This window comes from Eptatretus burgeri, chromosome 7 (genome assembly GCF_056783735.1).
Source record: "Eptatretus burgeri isolate ZD-2024b chromosome 7, Ebu_testis_v1, whole genome shotgun sequence".
NCBI classification, from domain to species: Eukaryota; Metazoa; Chordata; class Myxini; order Myxiniformes; family Myxinidae; genus Eptatretus; species Eptatretus burgeri.
Window position 1 is genome coordinate 92,807,717 of NC_140967.1, and position 18,653 is coordinate 92,826,369.

At 45.5% G+C, this 18,653-nt stretch overlaps 1 protein-coding gene and 1 pseudogene across 4 annotated transcripts in view; both read left to right on the top strand.

Annotated features, from left to right (window-relative positions):
- The window catches only part of LOC147023805 (cell surface glycoprotein MUC18-like), a 142,180-nt gene that overhangs the window by 112,277 nt on the left and 11,250 nt on the right, over positions 1-18,653 (top strand). For 2 of the 4 annotated variants that reach the window (XM_085889618.1, XM_085889620.1), the window contains 3 exons: positions 9,236-9,332; positions 12,853-12,908; positions 15,988-16,629. In XM_085889618.1, coding sequence (XP_085745744.1) covers positions 9,236-9,332; positions 12,853-12,908; positions 15,988-16,082 — 248 coding nt within the window. In that variant the 3' untranslated portion in view covers positions 16,083-16,629. Of the gene's footprint in view, positions 1-9,235; positions 9,333-12,852; positions 12,909-15,987; positions 16,632-18,653 lie in introns of those variants that run through there. The other 2 variants (XM_085889621.1, XM_085889619.1) reach the window with 2 other exon arrangements.
- Positions 2,909-5,219, top strand: LOC147023807 (uncharacterized; annotated as a pseudogene).

Here is an 18,653-nt window from a genome sequence, read left to right on the forward strand (position 1 = left end):
ATAAAAGAAAAGACGAAGCGAAACGGGAGAAACAGTTCAACATAAAGCACATTTATTCCGCGGCAAACGGAAAGCACACATATACAATTATGCACCAAAAGCAAATGTAAAAGTAACACGACAATTCTGCACAAAAAGCAAATGTAAAAGAGAAACACAATGCAGATCTACTACCGACTACGCGAGCACACAGCAACACTTACACAGTTTTACTTCACAGACGGCGCCGACAACACATATACTCCAAAGCAAAAGAAAAAGGGGCCACCCTCTACGATAAGGGGGCAGACGGGCCTGGGGCCGAGACCGCGTCGAACCTACCCGTCTGGTGATGAGCCGCAAAATGGCGGCGGCGCCCCGACTCCGCGGGCCTCGCTGGCACTGCCTGGAATGGGGTGGGAACGGGGCCCCCTCTCACACTATCTCAGCGCGGGGGGAAACAGGGAGGGGTTGTTGATGCTCGGGGGAAAGAGGATATCTGGCTGGCTTGGGTCCCGCGACGAGCGACGCCACTGCGACCTCGACCGCGTTCCCGGCCTCCCCTCTCCGCAGCTCCCCGACTCTGACACGAGCGCAGACCTCCACAAAGCTTCTTGGCTTCTCCAGCCTCTCCGGACCCTGACAGACACTCTCTCGACTGATTTCGCCGCTGCCACAACTCTCCAACTCTTTCCTCTTCTCAACTCTCCTGACTGAATTCGCCGCCGCCACAACTCTCCAACTCTTCCCTCTCCTCAACTCCGTCCAACTGCCCTGATTCGCTCCGCGCTCGGCGCTTTATAGTGCGACAGGAGAAATCATATGCAGATTTTTGGATCAGGAACTGCTCGGGGGCGGAGCCACGCTCCCCCATTGGACGGAGGAAAGTGGGCGTGAATCATTCTTGATCCGCGAATCTGCATATAGCGATTATACTCCGACGCGCCTGGAGGCGGGGCCAAATCGCCCCACGCTCGCTGATAGGACGGAACAGAAGTGGGCGTGAATCATTCTTGATCCGATTTCTCGGAAAGGCTGGTGTTTTTGCACCCGCTGCTCGGTGCGCGCCCTGTACGAGTCCAGTATCGGTGCCCACAAGCGGCGCGGGAATGGTGGTGATGCGATGGTTGCGAGGGCGAGTTGTGACGGTAAAGGTCGTGGCTGTTGGCGTTGCTGTTGTTGTGAAGCGGCGTTGCGGGTGGTGGTTGGTGTGTGAAAGCGGTTGTGGAGAAGGTGGATGTTGTGAAGGCGGTTCTGGAGAAGGTGGCTGTGGTTGTCGAGATGCGGTTGGTGGTGGTTGTGGTGGTAGTAATGGTGGTTGGTCCAAAATAAAGATAGTAAAAGAAAAACGGCTATCTAAAAGGGTCGCAGCCCGAATGAATGACATTTATTCCCTCTAAACAATGGGTTTGGGCTAACTACACATATACTTACAGAGATATCTCACCTACGGGACCTGAATGGCGGTTTGCGAATTTCGTCAACCACAACAATATATATATATATATATATATATATATATATATATATATATATATATATATATATATATATATATATATATATATATATATATATATATTGTTGCGGGCCGGTGGGGTCGGGTAAGAAGATCACTAGGTGGAGGAAGCTCCATCGATTCCCACCAAACTCCCCGGAATTGTAGGCCATCGCTCACGGATAAATCCGTGTCGCGGAGGGTCGCTTATAGTCCAGGAGTATTAAGTCAAATTTGAGTCAAACCCAGAATAAATTTATAACAAGCTGAAACTTTCAGGATATGTTCAGAAAACTGTCAGGAATAACATACTAAAAGTCCCCAATAATGCCCCTTGGGGCTTTTGAGAAATTCAAGATGGCGTCCAAGATGGCCACTGGCTTGAGATTTTTTTCTCATATTTCAAGCTGAAATCATCATAGAATTAAAAATAATGGGTCAAAACATAGATTTTAAGTTATAAAGAATCAATTACTATGGCTAAGATTAAAAAATTTTTAAGATTAAATCAACTTATTACATATTTAATATGGCTGACATGCACAATACAATGTTTTCTTTTCAGAGCAGGAGATGGAGATGTGCATCATTTGTAAGGACTTGTGCATCAAGGATTTTGTGCAAGTTGGACCCAAAGGAAGGACAACTCTCGTAGCTGCAAGCCTTGAGAGACAGGATGGTCTTCCTGAACTTCTACAGATAGAGGAGTCACTGACACTTCACCTTGCCTGTAGAAAAGCCTACACCCGGGAATCATCCATCAGATATGAGACAAGAAAGTCTGAGAAATAAGCGGCAGATGAGCAATTTGAACAACCCACCCTGCGGTCCAGAACTCCTTTGTTTGACAAAACTACACACTGCCTTTTCTGCTCTGAAGTACTGATTACGAGCAGCAGACTTGAAACAAAACGCAGAAAGTTGACAAGCAATGTAGAGACAATAGAGTTCAAGAACAATGTGTTGAAAAGGGCAACAGAGAGGGGTGATGAGTGGGGAGAGGCGGTTACCAAAAGAATAGAAGCAAACATTGATTTGGTTGCCGCAGAGGCAAAATACCATCGTGCCTGTACCCAGGAATTTCTTTCTAACCCACAAAAGTTGAAACCTGTTGGCAAACCAGTTGATGTTCAAAGGATTTCAGCTTTCAATGAGCTATGTGCATATATAGATGACAATGACGAATGTCAATATGCAGTTTCTGACCTCATGGAGCACATGGAAACATTCTTGAATGGTGAGGAAGGCTATTCTCTCAAGTACTTCAAACAGAAACTGAAAGAGCGATACAAAGATGATATCATTATAACAAGCCTCCCTGGAAAATCCAGCATAGTCAGTGTCCGTGAATCTGCTCACCCGATACTTCGTGAGAGGTGGGTGGCAGATCAAGCAGCTGACAAAGCTTGTGAAAATGAATGAATAATTGAAATGGCAGCTTCAATTATTCGTTATGAGATTCGTTTGTCAGTCTATGATCTCGGTGAATATCCAACCTTGGAAGAAACTGAAAATGGTTCCTCTATGATTCCTGAGTCTCTGAAGCTCTTCTTGCACAAGTTGTTGGACCCAATGGGCAAAAATGCTGCTGTAAGTGAGTCGGCGATGCATTGCCATTGCCCATTCTGTCATTTCTGCCTGCAGACCAAGGTCTTTCATTTCACCAGTGCTACTTGCCATAGCAGTGTACATACATCGCAAGTATGCCTCTCGCGAGCTGATAGACCTCCTCAGTAGCATCAGTTTTGCAGATGACTACAAGGAGGTCCAGCGATTTGAAAACAGCCTCATATCTGCTGATGAGCCCTCCTATGGCATCAATGGTTTCACCCAGTGTGTATTTGATAATGCAGATTTCAATGTTGCTACACTAACTGGGCACAACACTTTCCATGCCATGGGTGGCAAAACTTGTGTAACACCACCGGGAGCAGTAGAAAAGTCTCCTGTCAAGCGCACAATGCAACTACCCCCAGCTGAAGCAGTTGGCACTTTTGGGCACATACCCATCAAGACATACAGCAAACCTGCAGTTCCTACTTTGCAGTCAGTTACAGTAGAGCCTCTGCAGATCTCCGACACTTACAGACTGCGAGCATCAGCTCTTGATTCCATTTGGATGCTTGGGTACATGTTGAACGTAACACCGTGTCTGCCTTGGAGTGGCTTCATGAAAACTGTTCTGAAAAGTGATGAGTTCCAAACCTCCAGAATTGAGACTCTCCCATTCATCAATCTGGAACCAAGCAACCCCAGCACTATCGACACTGCACTGTGCTTTGCACAGACACAAAGTGACAAGCACAACCTCAAGATCTGCCCAATAACATTTTATCAGCCTCTGTATGAAAAGGCTTCTGAAATTGTTGCTGCCTCCAGAGACTTGGACAAAGTGGTGGTGCGACTTGGTGGCTTCCACCTGTTGATGTCCTCCCAAGGCAGCATTGGGAAGATCATGACAGGGAGCGGGTTGGAAAACCTGTGGGAACGAGTGAATGCCAAAAGTTTCAGTGGTGCATATGCTCACAGGTCATGCCTTCTCTCGAGCAGTGCGTGCCCACGTTCTGACCTTGCTGGCCCTCACCTATGTACTGCTAGACAAGTCAGACTGGGAGAGCCAGACTAACAAGGAACATCTGGTCAGTCTGTACCAGGACACAGTGGACCAAGATGAAGATGTTGCTGAGATAGATGAAGATGAAAGTCTGCAAGAGTTTCAACAGTTTCTCACTCACCACCGAGATCAAGCTGCCACACAGAGCAGAACGGGGAAGTTATGGGTGCAGTACATCCACCAGGTGTTGCTCATGCTCAACTTCATCAGAGCTGAGAGGACTGGCAACTGGAAGCTTCATCTTCACTGTGTGCAGGAGATGATCCAGCATTTCCATGCAGCAGGTCATCTACCGTATGCCAAGTCTGGCAGACTGTACTTGCAGCAGATGAACTCCATTGCACAAGTCATGCCACCTGAGGAGTACACGTTGTTCTCTGCAAAGAGGTATTTCACCATCCGCCGAGCCAATGAGTTCTGGTCTGGCAACTTCTCTGACCAGACAATCGAGCAGTTCCTGATGAGGATGCTGAAAACCAGTGGAGGGATGACACATGGTAGAGGGATAACAGACAGCACCTTAACCAAATGGGTGCATGCACTGCCTCACTGTGTTCCTTTGTGCGATGCTTTGGAGAAGTTCACTGCTGTGCACACTGCTACCTCTGAACAACACAAAGATCTTCGTTCATCCAACAAGTGCTGCAGCCAAGCAACATTCCTTCAGAACATATCTCACTATTCAGGAATGGATGGGGAGGCCCTTGCAGCCAACAGCATGGGGATAGAAACTGGAGGACATCCTGACTCCAGTTGACACTGACCATCCCATTGCTCCAGACACTCTGCTCAACATGATCTCTTATGGCTGTGGAGTGTCATGTGGCTGCAGGAAGATGGGGGTGCACTGCTCTGCCCTGTGTACAAAATGCACTGGTCAAACCTGCAACAATGCAGCACCAATGCCATCCTTGCTGGATGCTGAGGGAGAAACTGAAGAATCAACTCCTGTTTCTCCAGAAACTGATGATGAGGATGATGACTGAGGGTGAACATGTGTCATGTTGTAAATATGTTTCACAAGTTTTAACATTTGTAATTGTTTTGTTAATTGTTTTTTGTTAATGTATTTAATACAATACATGAATATTCTTATTTTACTCTATTTTTTAAGGTTTCTATAGTATTACCACAGATGCCTGGTGTTGGCGCAGTGGTTCGGGCAGCGGCTTGGGATCCAAAAGGTCCTGAGTTCAAGTCCCGTTGGGCCACTGAATTCATACACCAGGGGGTTGACTCAGCCTGTCATCCTTCCGAGGTCGGCAAAATGAGTACCAGTATACTGGGCCGGTGTATACCTCGGTTAAAATAGGTGTACCATATCCCTGTATCGTAAGAGGCGACCAGGGTTGCGTCAGGAAGGGCATCCGGCGTAAAACATGTGCCAAATCACTATGCGGATCATACGGATGATCCGCTGTGGCGACCCCTAACGGGAGCAGCCGAAAGAAGAAGAAGAATGAGTATTACCACAGATATGGTGAAAATTGTTCAGAGCCCAGGAGTAATAGGTTTAGACCTATGTATAACTGCATAAGGGTTTCATTAAATCTTCAAAATATTGTTGAAATTGAATTCCCTGCCCCAAAAAAGATATGTTTAGACTCATTATTTGCATTTTTATGATGTTTTGAGCCTGAAATATGAGAAAATCTCAAGCCGGTGGCCATCTTGGACGCCATCTTTAATTTCTCAAAAGCCCCAATGGAGATTCTTGGGGACTTTTAGTATGTTATTCCTGACAGTTTTCTGAACATTTCCTGAAAGTTTCAGCTTGTTATAAAATTTTTTCCGGGTCTAAACCTATTATTCCTGGGCTAAACCGACCGTAGACACCAATAACTCAACCGCGTGACCTAGGGTCCTCCCGTCTATGGAATCGGGTTACCTAATTAACCACGTGGTTTAATTACTGGGGAACCATGCCCTCGGTACGCCTTGTCCGAACCAGATCGGATCACTTCTCCGGATCGGATGCAGCCGAGCGACACTGTCAAGGACATACAGGCGAGAAGGAATGGATCGTTGGGAATAAAGACCCGGCTCAGCTTAGATTCGAACCATGCTGGACCAATGAGAGAAAAGACAAAGGCAAGCTGGGAACATTCCTAATGATGATTATTTATTCACAAGCAAGCGAGGAAAAGTATGTGGTACGAAAAAGACTTATTGGGTATCTAACGCAGGGAAAGAGGAGAGAGGTGTGGTGCGACAATAATACAAGCAACTTACGAAAGCAGGCACAGTGCAGACTTGACGCGAGATTAATAACAGTTACAACAATAATGCACGTCTACAGACTTACTTAACAGACAGGCACTAGCACACTCAGACACACACAGAAAAAAAAAGCCCCAATGCGAAGGGACTTTTGCAACCAGAGAGGGAGGGCAGTTGAGGTGATGCTCTCGGAACCTGGGCGTTCCGGGGGAGGGGATGCTCCATGGTGCGGTACCCGACAGTAGTCGCGTTGTCTCTGGCCCAAGCCGCACATGTGGAGCCTGTGTTCTGACAGAGGAGCTTGAGTGGAGAAGGGCGGAGTCCAGAGTGTGAGGTTGGAGTAGTGGGTGGGACCAGGCAGGCGGGTGGATGAGGTGAGGTGTGGGCAGAGTCAAGAAGCAGGAACACACCACGTGAAAACACTACTCCGAATCGCACACACCCCAGACGGAGGAGCTTCTCCGTCTTTTATAGAGCCTGAAGCTCGGGGGAGGGGATCATGCCGAATTCGACGTCATCGCCCGAATCTGGCGCTTTGATTGGCCCCGACCCCTCACGTGGTCCGCCAGCTTGGCCGGGTTTCGGGTAGACGTTGGTGCAGCCTGCCCACCTTACTGCTAAAGTGTATGTGACTCGCCGCACATGTTGGGTTTCGGGTAGACGTTGGTGCAGCCCACCCACCTTACTGCAAAAGCGTACGTGACTCGCCACACATGTCGGCTTTCAGGTGGATGTTGGTGCAGCTCGCCCACCTTGCTGCTAAAGCGTACGTGACTCGCCGCACATGTCGGGTTTCGGGTGGACGTTGGTGCAGCCCACCCACCTGCCTGCAAAAGCGTACATGACTCGCCGCACATGTCGGCTTTCGGGTGGACGTTGGTGCAGCTCGCCCACCTTGCTGCTAAAGCGTACGTGACTCGCCGCACATGTTGGGTTTCGGGTATACGTTGGTGCAGCCCACCCACCTTACTGCTAAAGCGTACGTGACTCGCCGCACATGTTGGGTTTCGGGTGGACGTTGTTGCAGCTCTCCCACCTTGCTGCTAAAGCGTACATGACTCGCCGCACATTGGGTTTTGGGTGGATGTTGGTGCAGCTCGCCCACCTTGCTGCGAAAGCGTACGTGACTCGCCGCACATGTCGGGTTTCGGGTATACGTTGGTGCAGCTCGCCCACCTTGCTGCAAAAGCGTTCATGACTGATTTTTCGCCGCACATGTCGGATTTCAGGTATTTGTTGGTGCAGCTCGCCCACCTTGCTGCTAAAGCGTTCGTGACTCGCCGCACATATCTGGTTTTGGGTATACGTTGGTGCAGCCCACCCACCTTGCTGCTAAAGTGTACGTGACTCGCCGCACATGTCGGCTTTCGGGTGGACTTTGGTGCAGCTCGCCAACCTTACTGCTAAAGCGTTCGTGACTGATTTATCCCAGGAAAGAAAATAAGAGAACAGTGGGAATGAAATGGAGGGGAAAATGATTTAATAACCCAAACTATTAGACCATCGCAACGCACTCCCCGTTGTCCCGTTAAACAAAAGGAAGGGGACTATCTACACGCATATTAATGGCATAACTGTCTTGGGACACCTCTTTGTTGTATGCATGCGGTTCCGAGAACTGCAACAATATGTATGCAGATTCGAAACGGCAAAGGACTTACCTTTTCTTGGTTGCTTGACGTAGCTTTCTTTGGCAAGAAGAGCACAGTAATAACGAATTATAAAGTCCTCGCCACAGCTGGGGATAATTGATTCGGTGGAAGGTGGTTGGTTGTTCCCTCCAATTATAGGTGAGAGACGTGATTGGACCTTCGAGAGATCTATGTTAAAAGTTAAACAGGATGGCAGCCCACCTACAATTGCGCTATTTAGTTGAGTCTCGATTACCAGCTGGACTGTAAACTGTTGGATTGGTATTTGATCAGACAGTTGCATCACAAACTACAAAAGCATTTGTACCAAAATGTTTTCAAAGCAAAACAGTACGAAGTTGAACAAAGAAAGCGAATGGTGAAGGGATGGCCATTTCGTGTGCACTTCTGTAATCTTTATTACGATTCCACTTCCACTTGTGCTCGATTTCAAGCAGGAGCAAGGGGGGTATGTAAGTCCACATTTTTTTGCCGGTTGACAATTCTCTTCAATTTCATTTGGTTTAATCTCAATGTTCATAAGTCCATGGTAATTGTGAGCTGCTGCAAGCTCTGAATATACTCTTGCCAATTTGAATGCGCAATAAAGTGGCATCGTTGAAATATCAACTCATTCAAAATACATCTTACATACAAATATTATCAAGAAGAGTAGTAAAAAGCTGAACTCCATGGAATAAATACTGTTTATGATTCATGTATCAGTTTTACAAGACAGACTTTGGGTATGTACTGTGCATATGTATGTTTGTCTGCACCATGCCCAATGCAGACATCGGTTCTGCCAAAGCAGTTGCTTTTCTTGGCTGCACACAGGATACTCGACTGAGTGTGCAGGAATTAATAATTTGTGTGGAATGCCAGTGGTAACTCACCTTCTGTTCGTGAAGGACCTTTAACATCCGACAGCTAATATAATGCTAGCAGACGGGTTTCCCAGTTTAACGTTCATCCGAGGGACAGCGACACACACACACACACACACACACACACACACACACACACACACACACACACACACACACACACACACACACACACACACACACACACACACACACACACACCTCCCTGAATGTGCAACACCAGGATGACAGCTTATAGGTGGGTCAGGATTCGAACCCAGGTTAGACAACTCTGAGGCAAGTGTGTATATATCTTGGCTATTCTGCCAGTCCTTTGATGATGGCTATTATGTATCATTGAGTATGTTGTTCACTACATTTGCAAAATTACGGTTTTTTTTGTTTGTTTTTTCTTCCTGTCTTTTAGGTTTGGGTGTCACGAGTCTCCTCATGTTCTTACTTGGAACATTGATTTTAATACTGACTCTTATTGTTTGTACAAAGAGGTATCATCGGCTTTCCCAGTAAGTTTTAACCTTGTTATTGTGGACAGCACGTGCGCGTGCACACACGTATACACACACACACACACACACACACACACACCTCAAATAATCAAGCTGATTGAGAAAACCATGGATCTATGGAATACCCCACTAATCCTGCAGCACTCAGAAGGAAAGATCGAAATACCAGGAGTGAAAATACGACGTGGGATCTTCCAAGGAGACAGCCTTTCTCCCCTCCTGTTTTGCCTGACTCTGAATCCACTAAGTAACCTCATTAATGAGCAAGGACAAGGATCCACCCTAACAACCAATAAAACAACGTCCAAAAAAATATGAAAGGTGACACATCTACTGTACATGGATGAAATTAGCAAAATGGTACTCTGATGACATCCAAATGGAATTTGGTCAAGATAAGTGTGCCAAGTGCACATTCGTGTAAGGTAGACCAATAAAAATGGACAACATGAAAATCGACATCGATACAGTGAGAAGGGCACTTGGTCGATCACATATCTCCACCAGGCTGATTAGTTTACGTTTTGTACCCCCACTGATAGGCCGGATCTGGATTCAGACCGGAACGAAAATTTAATCTGCTTGTTCTTGTCACCAAACCAACTCGTCCACCAAGTTTTGTCCGAATCCGTCCACAACTTTTTGAAATGTGCTGTATATCGTTTTAGCCCTGTCACTCAATGGTGAAGAATCATTTAAAAAATTATCCAGATCTTCACCAAAATCGAATCAATTCTTCCTCGTCACATACCCAACCTGCCCACCAAGATTCCTCCGAATCTATCCACAACTTTTTGAGATATCCTGCAATATGTCGTTTTTAGCCTTATTTCTCAATGGTGAAGAATCACTTAAAAATTCTCAGATCCAGTTCCGGATTCGGATCTTCAACAGAATCTAATCATTTCATCCTTGTGAAATACCCAAGCTCTCCACAAATGTCGTCCAAATCCGTCCACAACTTTTAGAGATATTTTGTTCACAAACAGACGGAGAGACAGGGGTGACAACATAACCTCCTTCCACCTTCAGTGGCGGAGGTAACAATACAGGACCGAGACTACGAAGCATCATACACATACCTTGGAGTAGAAGAGGGCCACCAAATATATCACAAAAAATGGGCAAAACAATTACCAAAGAATACCTGCAAAGAATGAGGTTGATCCTGAAAACATACCTCTCCCCAAGGAACAAAATCAAAACCACAAACAAACTGGCAGTACCAGTGTTCCAATACACCTGCGGACGAGTAAACTGGCCACAAGCGGAAATCAAAAAACGAGACATCAAAACAAGGAAACTCCTCATGATCCAAAGTGTTCTTCAAAAATCAGTGCATCCCCAGAATGCACATGCCCAGAGAAGAAGGAGGTCGTGGCCTGGTGGAACTCTACCAAGTGCACAGAACGACATCTGTCGGATTGGCTGAATACGTGAAAAGTTCAACAGACTACAGAATCTATCTTGTATGCAAACACGAAAACAGCAAGCCAGAGAAGTTATCCCTAACTCACTGAGCAAAACATTTCCAAACACAGGTGCAAATGGAAGATGTCACACATGAAACCGAAACAGCAACGAATACAGCCCCAATGATGGCAAAAGAAGACCAAAGAAAATTAGATAGCGAAATATCAACAAATATACACCAACAATTGAGAGAAAGACAAAAGGGCAGGAAGATATAAAAAAACAACAACATGACTTGGATAGATTGGGCATCGACAACGAAGGCTCATTGGAATGGCTAAGAAGAGGTCAGCTAAACTGGGATGGAGATCGAATCATTATAAATGCCAAAGAACAAGGACAGGACACCTGAGGCTTTAAGAAAATGGCAGGACAGAGTCATTCGGACAAGTGTAGGTTCTGCAAGGTAGAATCAGAAAGCACGAGCCATCACCTCTTGGAATGTAAAATAATTCATGTCAGAACAGCTGAACACACAAAGGCACAACATGGTTTGGAGAGTAAACCACTAGAACATCTGCAAAATCTAAAATATCCCAGTCCTAGAAAACTCATGGATACATGAACCAAAAGCAATAATTACGAACAAGGAAGTAACGCTCACATACGACCTAGTCATCTGATCGAACGTGAACATAGAAAACGAAGCATGGAGATCGGATATAGTACTTAGGTACAAAAAAGATAAGAAGGTATTGCTAATTGAGGTTTCCGTTCCCAGCAATCTTGGCCGAAACAATGCAGAAATCAAGAAAATGACCAAATACCAAGTCAAGACCTCAAAAATGAAGTAAAAAGATCCTGGAATTGGTAGAACGCTGGAATTGTACCAGTGATCATTGGAGAAGAGTGAATGACAAAGAAGAACCTCACAGAGATCTTAGAAACCATCCCTGGGAATATTACTACAAAGTTGAAAGCTGTCCTGGGCTCAGTGACCATCCTGAAAAGAACCCTGGGACCAAAACTTTGAGAACAACAAAACTTTACAGGTCGGTCCATGAATCGTAACACCCCCCCCCCCTTTACTGAAATGAAGGTGGATACACATTGAGACCTGGGGGGACTCCGTTGCACCTTCTTAATCCCACATATGGAGATAGAAACCAACATGAACAACACACACTGCAAAACTTTACAGTTGACACCATCACCCCAAAATCCTTGTTTGTTTGTTTTTTTTTGTTTGTTTTTAAACTTTCACAGAACTATGATATATGTTTATACTTTGGAGATTTTCTTTTTCCCCAGAACTATGGTTATCTACATAAAATCCGTGTATGTTATGATTTTAATACCTGAGCTGATCTTTCTTTAAAAAAAAAAAAATGAATGAAGTAAAAGATGGCAGCTTGTATGTTCCAGCACAGTCATGAAGAGAGTAATTATGAAACTGTAAACAACATTAGAGAAACGATGTTGAAAATCATTTGAAACTCGTTCAGACTTTCCTGTTTTCGAAACAGGATTAAGGCAATTCTATTTAAAAAGAAACAAAGGAGAAACAAAATGCACAACTTCATGATTTAATGACCGTATCATGTTTTGTAATATGGGACGACATGCTATGAGTATGCTACGTAAGATCAGGCTCTGTCTGAATCTCAACCGTTTTAATATCGCTTGATTACATTCATGAGAAGACGTATTGGAGACTAAAATGACAGGCACGGAAGATGCATCAACGTCCGGCTTCGCCATGCCCAGTGGATCCACAGGGTCTTTCTTTCTTGGATAGTTAATTAGTCCAATTAGTCATGAGCCCCTCATGGCCGACAGCTGCAAAGAAACTGCTGCTCGAGCACAGAAAGCAAGTTGGCACACAAGGTTACTTTACACACGAGGCGATAAACTACTGTATAACAATTAAACATCATTTAATGAGATCCTCCTCTCGTAAGTTTGCAATGAGGTTTTGTAAAAATGTGAGATTAAAAAAGATTTATTCGCATCCGACAGCTTAAAGATACACTAGCGTGTCCTATCTGCAACTGGAGATGTGAACATGATGAGCGCCTCATTAATGGTCGCCTTGCCACTGCAGGTCACCACGCTTAACAAGTAGTGGTCGTATCTTCCCAACATGGCATCGACTCAAAGGTGAGCTCACTTTTTCTTATATTGCATGCAGGACAATTTCCTGTTCGTTGAGCATTTCTATTCATCATAAAACTATTCAAATTGAAAGTTTTTTTTAAAGAATGATCAGAATTTTGAAATTGTTGATTATTGAAATGTGAGGTTAGTTTCTCGTTGACTATGACGTTTTAAAGTGATGAATACATTTCTTCCCTGGCAAAACAGTCCCTTGCAACCTGCAATTTGGAAGTTACATAATGTACCCAGAACTAGGCTCGGTGTCATGGTTAGAGCGTCCGCTCGAAGTCTGGCATGTTGCTGGCTTGATTCCTGGCTGTATCAAAACAAAGGCTTTTTAAAATCGTACGTGCTGCTTTCTTTCTTGATGATCAGCATTAAAATAGGACACAGCACGGACAAACAAATCCTTGGTTGGCGACCTTTGTGCCGGCTTCATGCGTTGAAGTTCCTTGCAGGGGAACTCGTTGCTTCCATCACCGAAGGTGGATGAAGGTTATGTTTTCACTGCTGTTTGTTTGTCTGTGGGCAGGATATCTCAAAAAGTTGGGGACGGTTTCGGACGAAACTTGATGAACAGGTTGGGTGTGTGGCAAGGACAAACTGTTTAGATTTTGATGAAGATCCGGATCCGGATCTGACTAATAAAGATTTTAAACTGATTCTTCACCATTGAGAGATCGGGCCGAAAACGATATATATCATGATATCTCAAAATTTTATGGGGCCCGATATGTTCTCGTGGCTCAGGCATTACGGGGCGGAGGGATGTACTCTAGCGAGTGCCCTTCTAGTTCAATCTAGATTGGATTAATCAGTTGCAAGCACAAGTGAAGAAAGATAGTGAAAAGAAAATTGGGAAATGAGTCAACAGAGAGCAAATCAATCGGGCAACAGTGAGAATGGAGAAAGATTACAAATGGTGTGATGTATGTTTGATGTGACCAGTATTAAGAGTAGATAGAGGATGGTCTTTGTTGTTAGAAGTGTGTAGAAATGGCTTACCTCAGGATTGCTGTAGATCAGATGAAGGAATGGACAGCTACTTTACAGGAGGTAATGGAGTACAAGGAATTTGTCTTTAAAAGTCGGTTACATTTGTGGAGGGAGTTTACAGAGAAGAATCACAATGGTGACCAGTTTAGGTAGTGGAAATTGGGCTTGGGACTGAGGAATGGGGGAGGGAGTAGTTCGAGAGAGTAGTAAAGTTGGGATTGGGGAGGGGGGCAGAGGTCAAGGGAATGAGGGGGGTGGTCGCAAGGGTGTAGCGAGTGCTGGTGGAGTGTGCAGCATCCAGTGGCTCGGCCACAGTGGGCAACCGGTGTGTGAGGGTGAGAAGGAAGCAGGTTGAGGGTGTAATGTGGGAGCTGGGTCGATGGTGGAGCTGGAAGAGTGGTGTTGAAGGAGTAGCAGGGTGGTGAGAATGTGAAGGCAGGGTGAGGATGTGGCAGGTGTAGGTGGCAGTGAAGGTGTGGCAGGCATGCGCGGCAGTTCCAGAGTCGTGGGAATGCATGGCAGTAACGGTGCGGCAAGTGCAAGCGAGGGTGTGGAGGGTACAAACAGTGGGCAGGGTATTGTGCAGCATCAGTGATAGCGAGCGAGGGTTTGGCAGGAGCGGACGGCTAGGGTATGTGTGATGCAGGCTGTGGTGAGGTTGTGGGGGATGAGGGTGGTGGCCATTAATAGATATATAACACAACAGGGTGATATCTGTGTAAGTGATATATATATATATATATATATATATATATATATATATATATATATATATATATATATATATGTATATATATATATATGTGTGTGTGTATACGAGGTGTGTTCAAAAAGTATCCAACCTTAAATTTTCATGCGTAAACAAATGAAGCGTGGGAGGGGTGGTTTGGTGCACGTATGTAGACGATCCTAATCCGTATGCGTGAATATTTTCCCGCCTGCAGAAGCTGTCAGTCGCCAACAGACCGCCGATGAGTGAGGAAGTGTAAGTGAGCGCTGTCGGATTTTCGTTTTTAACAAAATGACTGAAAAACTTGAACAACACTACTGCATCAAATTTTGTGTAAAGCTTGGCGATTCCCAAGTGGAAACGATCTGCAAGATTCAACAAGCCTTCGGGAACGAAGCAATGGGCACCACACACATAAAAGAGTGGTACAACCGCTTCAAAGATGGTCGCACATCAGTGGAAAGTGAAGTACGTTGAGGTAGGCCCTCAACATCCCGAAATGAGATCGTCATTGAAAAAGTGAGGACCCTGCTGATGCAAGATCGTCAAACCACGATCGGAGAAGTTGCAGACGAGGCGGGCGTCAGCATTGGATCCGTTCATTCCATTGTGACTGAGGATTTGGGCTTAAGGAGAATCTCAGCAAAGTTCGTTCGTGCCAAAGCTGCTAACGATCGAGCAGAAGCAACTCCGTTTGGAGATCGCACAGGACATGCTGGAGACTGAACAGCGATCCCAACTTCTTCAACACAGTGATCACTGGCGATGAGACCACAGTGATCCGTCATTTTGTCAAAAACGAAAATCCCACGGCGCTCACTTACACTTCCTCACTCATCGGCGGTCTGTCGGCGACTGACAGCTTCTGCAGGTGGGAAAATATTCACGCATACGGATTAGGATCGCCTACATACGTGCACCAAACCACGCCTCCCTAGCTTCATTTGTTTACGCACTGAAAATTAAGGTTGGATACTTTTTGAACACACCTCGTACATGTATATATATATGTATATATCAACATTATATATATGTATATATCAACATTATATATATATATATATATATATATATATATATATATATATATATATATACATACACTGTATATATGTGTGTGTATGTATGTATATGTATATGTGTATATATATATATATATATATATATATATATATATATATATATATATATATATATATATATATATAAATATTGTTACGGAAATGGCCCTTCGTGAGTTACTAAATATAGGATTAGCCCAGATCCCCCAGTAAATGCATGTTTTGCCAGGTTGTTCGGTAATTTGACGTTACATGTGTGTCGGGAGGTGTCACAGGCTGTTATTTGTTTGTGTAGTGGTGGTGGATCGAGAGCTCCTTCTTCTTCCTTCCTCTCTCCTGGCGAGACTCCGCCCAGCGCTGAGAGGGGGAGTGGCCAAAACGAGGAAGTGAAACTAAGGGGAGGAGTTTGTCGGCTTCGTAAAGGGATGCGCCCCAAAAAGACAAGGTGAAAAGAACTGAGAGGACGGAGTTGAGAAGTCAGGCTTCGAGGCGGGATGGCAAGAGAGAAACGATGGAGCCTCTGACGGTCCCTACTCACCTCATGGCTTGACGACGTCTTGGAATCCCATGGACCCAGCCTGCGGGAGTCCGGCACCTCGATTTGGCCTTGTCTGTTGAACAGGCCAGGCCTGGACTTGTATGCTGGATCTTGTGAGAAACCATCTGAAACCCATCGTTGATCTGACGGTCTTGTGCCGTCGACCTTACGCGGGGTCAGAGCACGCGCAGGCCGGGTGCGTTGCGACAAAGGAAGACGAGCGCCATTTTGCCACGCGGTGTGCTCGAGCTTGGGGGCTCGAATCCATGGACATCCACTTGTTACGAGCGACATTCCTGCTTTTGACACTTTTCTCTCGTCCATGAAACATCACCAAGTACTCTGTCTTGTCTGCATGCTGTCTATGTCTTGTCTGCATGTTGTTTAACATATATCTCGTTAGGGACCCCTTCGAAACCCGTAATCTGTAATCCGTAGTTAAGAACGGGTTATAGATTGATAAAAACATTGTCGTGAATGTTTTGCTTGTGTTGTGTTCCCTGATGTTCCCCAATAAATCTCGCTGATTCAAATGAAGTTGCCGCTTTGAGTTAATTTGTGTCGCGTCGAGGAATAATCCGTTCGATTGGTAGATAAAACCAAAATGGTTACAGACTGGCAGAAAACGCTCGGCATCTGACAAAACCAATCTGTAGCCAGGGTCTATTTCCCCAACTGGTAAGGTCCAGGGGTACGTTGGTATCGCGATTGAAGACGCGTGACCCAGGCCTGTGCCAATCCCGCCGGCGTTATAAACCCCAGAGACGGCGTGGGGAGGGTATTGTGCGGAGAGAAGAGAGAGGTATTGTGCGGAGATAAGAGAGAGGTGAGGGTGGTGCCGAATCTGTAACGTTTGGCTATCAAGACTTGGGTGAGAACCCCGCCACCGCTGAATCCTTAACATTTGGTAGTCAGGAGCGGGATATTTGGACCTGTGGTGCATTTCGCACCCCGAAAATTGGTTACGAGAGGCGTGAGGAAAAAACGAGGAAAAAAAACGACGCTCGCAAATTTGATTTTATGTTGAGCGGATCGGGTGTAAAACTTGGAAATTATAAAGAAAATGGAGTCGCAAAATGATGGCGCGGCTCCACCTCGGCGCGACACGAAGCGGGAGTGGGCTATTAATAGCGCAATGAACGGCACAACATGAGGCGGGGGCTCCCAACCACCGGTTCAAACCACGTGGGCACGGCATGCGCCATGGCAGGCGAGGCAGGACGACTACGCGAACATTGGCAAGCTTCAGATACGATTGGGTGATGCCTTGGAACAGGTGAGGAGCTACAAGAATTATATAAAGGAGGTACAAATTGAATTGGACGAGGCACAACGGCACGCAGACGAGCTTCAGAAAAAGGATGTGTACGGTGGGTTACAACAATTGGCTGATGTACGGGAACGAATTCGGTGGCTGAAAGAGGACTTAGCCAACAGAGTCGACGAACTATGTGGAGAAACGAATAAAGTAGTGTTGTTTACTCGTAATTTGGACTGGTGTGTTGGCGCAGTGGTTAGGGCAGCGGCTTGGGATCCAAAAGGTCCTGAGTTCAAGCCCCGTTGGTCCACTGAATTAATACACCAGGGGGTTGACTCAGCCTGTCATCCTTCCAAGGTTGGCGAAATGAGTACCAGTGTACTGGGCCGGTGTATACCCCGGTTAAAATAGGTGTACCTTATCCCTGTGTCGTAAGAGGCGACCAGGGTTGTGTCAGGAAGGGCATCCGGCGTAAAACATGTGCCAAATCTCTATGCGGATCATACGGATGATCCGCTGTGGCGACCCCTAACGGGAGCAGCCGAAAGAAGAAGAAGAAGAAGAAGAAGTTTACTCGTAATTTGGATGATGAGAAGAGTGAACTGAACAAAAGAATAGAGGAGGAGCAAATTAGTAACTCCCAGGATAGGGAGAACTTTGAAAAAGAATGAAAAAAAAAAAAAGCTAGAAAATAAAAAATGTGATCACGATTTGGAATTGAAACAGCTGAAGGAAGAATTGTTGGAAAAGTCAGAACAGCTTTGGAAATCGTAGTGCAGGGGAAATGAACTGGCACTTCAACTAGAAATTAGCAAGGAATACGGTAAGACAACGGATGAAATGAGGAAGGAAGACTGCAAAAGAGGTGCGGAGATAAGAGAGGAATTCTGGGAAGAAGCGGATAGGAAATAAGAAGAACATGAGTTGGAAATTGACCAACTTGAGGAGAGTGCAAGGTTGGAGTATGCGGAGATGAGAGAGGAATTCTGGGAAAAAGCGAAGAGGAAACAAAAAGAACATGAGTTGGAAATTGACCAACTTGAGGAGAGAGCAAGGTTGGAGTATGCGGAGATGAGAGAGGAATTCTGGGAAAAAGCGGATAGGAAACAAGAAGAACATGAGTTGGAAATTGACCAACTCGAGGAGAGAGCAAGGTTGGAGTATG